Raw genomic sequence first — 11,559 nt, 5'->3', positions numbered from 1 at the left:
TTTTCATAAGAAGTGATTTAGCTATTTATCAATGATATTCAATGTCAAACTAGCTAGCTTGAGTATAAATCAACATTAGTGAAATGAAAGATCTTTATGTGAAAATAATGAATGTCAAACGACATTATTACATTAGTGAGAGTTATGTTCCTCACCTTGTAATCTCCTCTTTCATATTCCCTCTCAAGACCCCTATATTTTTAATATATATATATATATATATATATATATATATATATATATATATATATATATATATATACATTTATATATATATATATATATATACATTTATATATATATATATATATCTTGTATTGATGGAGCTAATTGATGTAGCTAGTAGAATTCTCTTTATTTGAGGTTTGGCCAATGATGTTTGGTTAATAATACATTTTAAAATATTGATCAAAATTTACATCATTCATCTCTTAAAGAGAAAGTTATGAAATATATGTTATTTCTAATACATTAAATTAATATATCATATTTTATATTATTTTTATTTTACGATACCGTACTAGTCAATATATTTCTTATTATGGTACTTGTAATAGAATATTTTTGTGGTTTTGCATGGGGAGTGCTCTGGGACAGAGTGTGTATAGACATTTGGCCTTGGAAACAGGACATAGTATATTTAACGAATCGTGATAATAATATATTTAACGTAATTTTATAATAAGAAATACAGAAAGTATGTGAATTTATTCCTATCATATGTGTCTATTGTTGTAGAAATGTCAAGCCAACAAGTTCTAACAAGCTCAGCCACTTCTATGCTGCATGACAAAAAATATAATATAAATATTATGTGCTCATCTATCTATTATCGTTGTAATCGAAAAATCAGAGCTTTATGTAAAAGCTAATAATAATATAAAGTTTGATAGTGATAAATCATATAACAAGAAAAAATGATAATCTATATCTATATTAATGTACGGGCAAAAATATTTGTATCTATTTATATCTATATTATATGTCATCTAAATAGTTGGTATATAGTATTGTCATTTCATAAAATCAAGACATAAATTATTATATTATTCGTTTTTATCATATGAGTTACTAGCACTACAATAATCGATTATCAAAGACAAATAATTTCGTCATTAAATATCTTTTGAGACGAAAAATAATTCGTAAATCAGTCGTTATTAAATGTGTGTCGTTAAAAGTATACAAAGACAATTTAGTGCTTCGTCGTAAAAATATTATATTAACTACAAAAAAGAATTGTCCCCGAATACTTGAACATTTGTGAAAAATTAATTTGTCAGAAAAAGAATGTATTTTTTGTAGGTAATAATATGTTTTGTCACTAAAAATGTTATATTACTATCGACAAAATTGTATTGTCACTAATTATTTTATTTCTATCAGTGACTACACCAATTGTCTCTAAAAATATATCTATTTTTGAGTTGAAAAAAAATCTAATTTTCGTCACTAATGACTATATTTTATATATATAAAAAATATCTTGTTCTTAAATGTATTAGTTAGGGACACATTTATTATTATAAAAAAGTTAATTTTCCTATTATCTCATTTTACATCTCATTTTTTTTAACAAAATCTAATTTCGTCATTATTAACTATATTTTTTACATAACAAAATATTTTGTTTTTAAATATGTTATAGGGACAATTTTTTCTCTAATCAATTAACAAATAGACTCTATCTATTTCTTATGAAGCGCTTGTATTTTTTTAATAATTATTACTTGTAATTATGGATAATTGTAACAATTAAGGGTGACAAAGTTGATTCATAAAATGTATGATATATTTATCTAAGTTCTCAAAGAAACAAATCAGTTCATCCATTTATTGATTCTTTCAATTTGATCCATATAATAATATTCATCTTATTATATACTATATATTTTTTAATTTGTGCATTGCCAAGTAATCTTTCAAATTAAATGAATCAAACCATGACACATTATTTAGAGTCTTCTTATCGCTCCTTTGACACTACTAAACTCAGATAACATCAAATAAAAAGCATTCAATTAGTAAAAATTATAAATTCTCTTATTTTTTATTTCAAAATTGATAGAAAACACAAAAGACTTCAAGCTCACTAGAAAATTAAACTTTCACCAAAATGAAAGTAGTACTTACCGCCAATCAACTAGATTACTACGATTTCGAAAATCGAACATCATAACATTGAAAATAGTACTTAATAAAACATAGGGCAAAGACATGACTAGGCCCAAATAACAATAGTACTAAATGGATCTTAAGTTTAATTTGGACGAATATCAATGCCCTTAACAATGATCCCAGATTTCCAATTAGGGTTTTTGTTCTCCATCAACCTCATTTCAACTTCACCATCTTCTCCAAAATTGTTGAAAAATTCACCTAGCTTTACTTCCAACCATGCATCGCTTCGCGGATACGTGAATACGCCACGTTCTCCTTCATGTCCCTTCGCCTTTGAGATGAAAACGGTGTAGCCCTCTTCATCCGTGCCCTCGACTTTATCCTTCACGAACCTCACTGATGCAATACCCCTTTCAAGTTCGCGATGATTATCTGTTAGCCTAAACACCAAATATGCCGAATAACTAGTCTTTCGAGCAAGTCTACTTGTGTCTATCTTTCCTCGAATATCGAGCCAACAAACATTCAGAAGCTCAGCTACTTCCACACTGCACATGTCATTGATAAATTAAAATAAATAAATCTACAAATTTAAATTTTAAATCCGTCTCTAAATATTATTTTTTAATTATTTTACTTTGGGAGGGGGGAGGGGGGTTGGTTTGTATACCTAGAGTTGTGAATGTAATTCCAAGCCCAATGTTGAGGATTGTCAGCCCATTCAATTGAAAGCTCCCTTGCACCTAACCACGCACTCTGATAATTAAAACACACTAATTAGAACAAACATTAGAGTAAATACATAAATCTTGATAATCCATCTCCTCTTTTCGTTTCAATTTATTTATTCAATTGTAACGTATCTAAGAAGATAAAAAGAAATGATCTTTCTAGTCTTATACAAAAAATATCAAGAATGTACCAAAATAACCTTCTTTGATCTTAATTATGATCTTAAAAACATCACCTCATGTATAAATATAAAAGAAAAAGAGACATTTTTTTATAAAAAAACAAATTAAAATACTGAAATATTTATTTTCTCAATGTTGTGATTTCCATAAACAAATCAATTGAAAATGTAAAGAATCCTTAATTCAAATAACATGATTTTAGTGGTAAGATAAAATTCAAAAACCAAATTACTATCACAAAACAAAGTAAAAGACTTAGAAGAATTACATACCATCTTTCTTTTTTATGTGTAATAAGATATGCTCTCAATGTATATGAAATCCCTTTGCTACTTATGCTTGATATATATAGGAAAAAGAGAAAGTTGTTGAACTACCTAGTTATAGTTCTTGCTTAGCAATTAAGCTAATGTATAGAGAATAATACAACCCAATTAAGTCATGCTTTGGAACATGTAATGCCAATTCAACATTGAAAACATACAATTACTCCAAATGTTAAATTTTGCAGTTTTTTTGGTCCCATTCAACATACTCCATAATAGACAAAAGAGTTGAGTGTGTATTGCTCCTTCTCATTCCGCTTCATTTTTACTTGTTCACTTTAAATTTTACATATTCTTTTAAAAATAATAACTGATATGAGTATTTTATTATACTGTGCCCATTCCTTATTAATTGAATTTTTGAGGTGTTTTACACCTTTTAAGAAAAACAGATTTAGACATAAATTGAATATAATTTTTCACTTTTATCCTTATTAATTATTGTAAAATTTATTGAAGTCATCACATTGAAAATTCAAATGAAGGGTAAAATTGGAAGAAAATATTTAAAATAGTCTTGAAGATGAAAAAATTAAATTAATTTGAAAAATAAAAAATGTCTCAAAAATTCAATTAATATGAAATTGACAGAGTAACATTCTTATTACTTGATTATAGTATTAGGCCTTGAAAATGATTGTGAGAGCAAATGATTAATGTTAAGGATGAAACATGAAACCCCAAAAAGTATTGATTTGTTATAATCGGCTTAGTTCGATTTTTTATTGACTAAAAAACCACTAAATACTCGATGTATTTATGTAAATTTGTTTTTCAAAAAACATAAATCAAATAGACAATAAAAATAATAATGCGGAGAAGAGAATTGCTTGAATAGTAAACACCCTTTACTTTTAAAGGGACTTGTTATTGTGTTTAAAAGTGCTCAAATGAAAATATTTCTTAGTTTATTATAATTATTTGCTATCGTTATATAAATATAAATTACTGATAGATATACTATGATCTTATACATATGACATATATTATCTGTCGAGATGGTATATGAAGTTATTTTTATTTTAATTGATAAGATGAGATTAAGGAGGAAAAAAAAATATTTCCTACATTTTTATTTGTTAAAGTGATTTTAAAAGAAAGAAAGCAATATCATAATTCTTTAATAATTTAATTAAAAAGAAAATGTGGTTAAAAAGAAAAAAATAAACTTATTCGGAAAAGGGCATTTTTGACCCATTTTAGTAATTATAGAGACATTTTTGGATCAAAGTATGACAGCAGGATATTTTTTAAACCAAAATATTGACAACAAGAAGATTTTTAAACCAAATTATAAACGAATGACATTTTTATTCCTTTCACAAAATTTGAGGGCATTTTAACCTGTTTCTCCTAATACATTTTATATGAGTTATTCAATTTAGATCACTAGTTATAATCCCACAAATTAGAACAATAAGAAAAATGTAGGTGACTCAAAAAGTAGTATAAATCCAATTTATTAATGCGAATCAAAGAGAAAATAAAAATAACAACGCGAAAACGGTAGACAAAAAAAATAAATAATTGTCTTTACAAAGAAGCGTGATTCAGATTATTCATCTCTTCGACTCACACAAAAATTCTATAAAATTCAGAATTTGATCTTGATATAAATGAAAAGTTACAAGATAAGTTGTTTCAATTTGTAAATCCAATCCGAGTAGTTTTATCATTATAACTCTTACAAAGAAAATGAGAATTGAGGTAACACAATAAGAATGAGAATCGAAATAGTATTAGAAGCCATATGGTTAATTTCTTTGTTTTGTTACACTACTATTGATGTCCTTTTTATAATTTCAATTTTTTCATGTTTGATAAGGATGATACTGAGTTTAGATTTAATTGTGTAATTTAGGACAAACTTTTAAAGTTTTCTTTTTCCTTTTTTGTTTGGTTGGTACAATATTAGTTCAAATTGAGCTTTGTGATGAATTTGTTGTTTTGTTATACCATTGATGCCCTTTATATATAGTTTTGATTTTCTATGGTAAATAAGATATTGAGTTTTGATTTGACTTTCTGTAATTTAGGCCAATTTTTTAAGAGTTCCTTTTTTCCTTTTGTGTTTGGTTGGTAAAATATTTAGTTCAAATTTGGCTTTGTGTAATTTAGGACAAACTTTCAGTTTTTTTTTTTCCAGTTCATATTATGTGAATTTGAATTTATTTAGCTTATAACTTATAAATCAAAAGTCATGAATTAATTTTTTTTACTTTTGACTTATTTTTATTAAAAATAAGTCTTTATATAAACATTCTTTAACTTTATTCAAACATTTTGAAACTACTTTAAAAAAATAAATTAGTGTGTATGAATTATGATATACCCCTTAACAAAATAATTAAAGACATATATAAATGTTATTTTATGCTTTTACCTTTTTATTTAAATCCAAATTAATCTCCTTAAAAACGGTAAAGTAGTATCATATCGTAGATTCACCTCTATATGACAACACAATTTAAATTCTTAAAAAGGTGATCCTATTGAGTAGTGACAAAATTAACTTCGATCAATAATAATAATAATAATAATAATAATAATAATAATAATAATAAGTGGGTCAAACTTGTTGTTCAAGTGGATATTCTTTTGGGAAAATTTTATATATGGCAAACTTATCTGAAATAACATTATATGAGTATAGTTTACCTAATTACATTTTATGGGTATAGTTTAGTTATTTTAGGTATCTTTAATTTTGTATATAAGGTTTCTTTTGTTTTTTATTTATATAATTTTATTTTAAAAAGTGGTTTGTAACTGAAGCGTTAAATATGCTAACAATAAATATAGATAATATCATAATTTAAGGTAAACGTCCCTTTTTTAAGGTAAACGTTCAAATTTATATATTTTTTTCAAAAAAAAAATAAGAATTATACAGCAATTGAAACAAAAGATAAACTTGTTTTTGTTGTTTATGAAACAGCAGTTCATCAATTTTTTTTATTTTTTCTTTGTAATCGAATTCAGGTAAGTGTTCATTGGATGAATATTCATGTTTATTATTGCAATTATACAATGTTCTATTGGATTTACAAATTTTGATTTATGTGCGTTCGTTATTGTGGTGTCGTAATTTTTTTTTTATTTTGAAAACTAGTTTCAAAATATGATTATTTTAAGCAAAAATTTCGTACTATACAATTATATACTTTTTGTTGATGTAGTATTTGTATATTATAAAGAAGATCAGTGTAAGCGAATACAAGTAATCGTTGGTGATAATTGTATATAGCCATAAAGTAAGTATTTTGCTTTTGATACAATTATATAATTTTTTTGTTGTAGTATTTGTATATTAAAAAGAATACCAGTGTAAAATCAATTCAGTTTTTTGATTGTATAATAGTGTTGTATTAATTGTATATATGATCTCTTTGAATGATTTGAAATATTTTTTTTTTATAATTGTACAGATAATGGCTTCATTTGCTATTTTGGTTATGCATTCTGGTTAATGTGTGTACATGAATATAGTAGTTAAACATGACAATATATACAACTGTCTAAATGACTTTGTATATACTCCAATAATATATAAACTTAATATATACTAACTTCAATAATTTGTATATAACTACTAAAATATACAAATTACAATCATATATGAAATTTTCCCATCTGTATAACTAAATCCAATTACTTTGTGTATATATTATACAAAAACAAAAATAATAATGAGCCTTTAATATACAATCCGCTACTACCACTATTAAAACTTAGTATATATGTATACAAAACAGTCAATTTTGAGAATAGTCATGGACAAATCAATTTTTGTATATGTATATAAACTTAATATATACTAACTTCAATAATTTGTATATAACTAATAAAATATACAAATTATAATCATATATGAAATTTTCCCATCTGTATAACTAAGTCCAATTACTTTTTGTATATATATATACAAAAACAAAAATAATAATGAGCCTTTAATATACAATCTGCTACTACCACTATTAAGACTTAGTATATTATTCATTATACATAACTTAAAGTATGTATAAAGTAATCAAATCCACAGACACATATACAAATATATAACTAAAACATGTGTGTACTAAACATGCAATATACTATATACAATTACGTGAATACAAAATTTACTTAAACAATAATTTTTTGTATATTGACATCTAAGTAACAAAAAAATTGTATCTAAATTTGTGTTTTAAGCCACTACCTCATAATTATGATGTTCTTCAGATCCGTCAACTTCACATGCATTTTCCTCTGAATCAATGTTTACTGCTTTCCTCTTTCTTCCTCCTTGTACAATTTTAATGCCTCTAGCTTTAGCATTGTTAATAACTTCTTGAACTGCCGTAGGGTCATATTTTTTCTTTGATCTCAATTCTTCCATTGTTTGTTCATGTTGAACTTGTTTTGATTTTACCATAGACCCTACATCAACCCCAAAATCTTGAGTTAAACCCATTGAAAACGATGGTAAATTGTCAACAAAATTGACATGCAATGGAATACCTCTGATAATCCTCATAGATGAAGATGATTCATTCATTCTATGACTAATTTGAGATCTAATAAGAACAAACAATCGATTATTTCATCAAAAAATTATGAAAAAACATAAGAAACACAATACATATACAATTGTTGAAAAAGGAAAAAAAAAGAAAGGAAAACGACTAAAATTTAGGAGTACCTACGAAAATTGAATTCAACTTCGGGAGGGAGTAATTGAATTTTAGACAATTTGAAATTCAAATCGGATAGAAGTATAATTGTAGGAGAAAAAGGTGGAATGTGAATAGGAGAGATAATATTGTTTTGTGTAAAATTATATACAAAATTAAAAAAAAAGATTTTTATACTATTGGTTATATAATAGGTGGTGGACCCCATTAATTATAGCAAAAAAAAAAAACTATAATTATAGAAAGTAAATAAATTAAATTATACCCCTATTATATAATTACTTAGGAATGTTTGTCATTCCATATAATTTTCCCTATTTTTAATACGTTAAATATGAAATAATTGATGATTTAGTCTAACTAACTACACTAAGATGGCAACTTTAAGTGTTGTTTATCTTAATTGATTGATGAGAAAGGTTGAATCACCTCACACTAATATGATTTAAAGAGATTTTTACAAGCTAAAAAACAAATCTTTAATTTTACAAAATTTAACCAATATAATCATTGTATAATTTTGTATTTAATTAATGTGTATACAATATACAATGATTATATATTTTTTATAACGCATTATATACTTTGTATATTATAGAGTAATAATTTTTTTTTTTATTATTATTATTATTATCATCGTAAAGCCACAGAAAAATTGTTATAAAATTGATTATTTTTCTCTCCTAATATTTTAAAAATTATCCATAGCGACTTGTCATGGGTGTATTTTCCTTGACTAATTAAATAGTATTTGTTTAGCAGATTTTGTATATCTGTCATAAATAATTAAAGTGGTGCTAATTTCAAACAGAATTTACAAAAAAAAAAAAAGAAGTAATTTTCCATTTTGTTGGAACAAACGTGTTTTACAACTTTATTTATTATATTTTCTTCACTCACAACATTTTCAAATGTCATATATTGACCTATATTTGACCAAAAGAAGGTTCTATAGCAAAGGATTATTATATTAAAAAAATAGACTAGTCATGAAAAGGTCAAGTCTCAAGAAAATTGTTTTTAATATTTTATTTTAATATATGATAAAATATTTCTATCAGTTAGTTTTGATTCAATGTAATTACGTTTAATACATGCTTAATATCTTTTAATTATACGTATAAACTTTATTTAGAATAATTTCAAAATTACTTGTTAATATTAACATATTACATAATGAACATGCGCAAAACTTTTACAAAATTAGAATTGAAAGTTTTTTTGATAACAATATTATATTATATATTCAACTGCTTAATTAAGCAAAAAAATTTGAATGTGTGATAGTAGCTTTGAGACACAATTAATTTAAATACGCATTAAAAAATCATGTTTTAAAAATAAAAATACCTTTTACTAAAAATTACTTCATTTATTAAATTTAAATTCGAAATATGTAATTATTAAGAATATAATATACTTAAATATCCAACTTGTAATGACTTCGTCTACTTTCTAAGAAATAGTAAAGTAATTACTTTTTTCTACTATTTCTCTGTGGTCCTTTTTGGTTGAATAAATATAAAATTAAATTATAAAAACGAGTTTTAGTTAATTATTTAGCATTGACAAAACTAATTAGAAAATTAAGCCTTCTAGATTGTGGGCAAAATTGAAGACTGTTAATAAATAATAATTTCTAATAAGTACGTTTTTCAACACTTTTTAGCCCACATTTAAAACGCGTCAATGCTAATTACGTTGAACATATTTTTAAACTTATTGAGAATATGAATTTAAATAAAAAATTATGAAAATGACGCATATTAGAGTAATATCATAGTGAATAATAAAAATTAACGATAATTATATAGAAATAATAATATCATTAATATGAGTATTTATAATCAACATTTTTTATAACATCGCTAAAAGTTTTAGTAATTTTGGATACAATAACATTAACTCAATTACGATCGAATGTTTTGGAGAATTTTTTAAAAAAAATATATTGTCACTAATAAAATATTTCTTTTGTTGTACTAATAAAAAACTAGTACATAATTAAACATTATCTCATTTATCTTTTTATATAATTAATAGTCATTAATTAATTCAGCATGTTTTTTAAAAGAATAGTAAAGAGTAAGTTATGTGCATAGACCTTAAAAACAAATAATGTGAATTGGATCGAAAAGGGTTATGGTGGAGTGGTAAGTGTTTTTTATTCTTAATTAAGGGTTTTGAATTTAAGTTTTTCTGAGTATAGAGTGGATGCAGTAGCATTTATTAGGAAGCGCTTTACTCTCGACTTTTCAGCGTACACTCAAATTTAGTTGGACTCGATCGAATAAAAAATAAATAAAAATAAAAATAATGTGAATGGAGGGATCAGGCAGAAAAAGATTTGTGGCATAATTAATTCATCTAATAAATTTGATTAAGACATAACCTGAGCTATGTTGATCTGAATATATGATTATGTGTTCTTATTTGATACTTTAGATTAAAATTTAAAATTATAAAAAAAAATTATGTCTGTTTTCAAGAACTCATTAAAAAAATAAGTTAATTTATTAAAATATATCACATTTTTAACTATAGCATTATTTTAGTATAAAAAAGGCTATAACACATCAAGTTTGATTATAGTATTATTCATATAAATTTGAATAACAACAATTACGTCGTAATAAAAATAGCAATTAAATTGATATTATGAATTCATTATTTTAAATTTATATTCAATTAAATTAAGAAACCTAGTATAAATACAGCTACGTCGTAATAAAAATAGCAATTTAAATTGATATTATGAATTTATAATATCATAAATCTCAAAAATTCTAAAGATACGACAGAAAGTACTATTGGTGTATTTAAATAACAAATTCATTATTATAAATTTATATTCAATTAAATTAAGACACCTAGTATAAATACAGCCATCATTATAAACAAGTACATACAAAAAAAAAAAGGAGCAATAATTTTTTTTTAAAAAAAAATAAAAAAATTTATAAATTGATAGCCGCCTGTCTGCTCAAATTTACATCAATAATTAATTAATTAATTAACCAAATGCATCTCCCCTCTATCTTTTTTGTTTAAAAAAAGATAATTAGCACATTTGCCTCTATTGTTTATTCATCCACTTTAATTATACATTAGGAAACTTCCAAACTCAAAACACGAAAAGTCAGACAAATTGGTCTAATCTAATAATTAAAATGAAAAAGTTCACATTTTTTTTCTCCACCTTCTCTTGGAATAATCACAATTATATTATATTTACCACTACCCCTTCATCAATCATCAATTATCATTATATTCCCTCCATTTTAATTAATTTATGAGAAAAATATTAATTTTGCGTGAATTATTAGTTTTATTTTTTAACTATTCACAATTTTAGAAATATTTTTTTACTTGACTAATCGAAGTTAAATACTTCCTCGATTTTGTAATATAAGTGACATAGTATACCCCTAAGTTTTCGTCAAGTTTAGGGGTATTTCGATATTTCTCTCGATTTTTTTACTAGGAGTCTCATGCCTTTACAAGAGTTTGAGATTATTTGCT

General features: G+C 24.3%; 1 protein-coding gene across 1 annotated transcript; it reads right to left on the bottom strand.

Annotated features, from left to right (window-relative positions):
- Positions 1 to 2,021: 2,021 nt before the first annotated feature.
- On the bottom strand, positions 2,022 to 3,404 carry LOC107019907 (putative F-box protein PP2-B12). The gene is made up of 3 exons (XM_015220268.2): positions 3,308 to 3,404; positions 2,792 to 2,877; positions 2,022 to 2,669 (listed from the first exon to the last, which is right to left on the bottom strand). The coding sequence occupies exons 1-3, from the start codon at positions 3,308 to 3,310 to the stop codon at positions 2,261 to 2,263; spliced, it is 498 nt and encodes a 165-aa protein (XP_015075754.1). The 5' UTR covers positions 3,311 to 3,404; the 3' UTR covers positions 2,022 to 2,260.
- Positions 3,405 to 11,559: the final 8,155 nt, after the last annotated feature.

Source organism: Solanum pennellii, chromosome 5 (genome assembly GCF_001406875.1).
Source record: "Solanum pennellii chromosome 5, SPENNV200".
Lineage (NCBI taxonomy): Eukaryota > Viridiplantae > Streptophyta > Magnoliopsida > Solanales > Solanaceae > Solanum > Solanum pennellii.
Note: the sequence above shows the minus strand (reverse complement) of the source record. Positions and strands in the feature narration are given on the sequence as shown.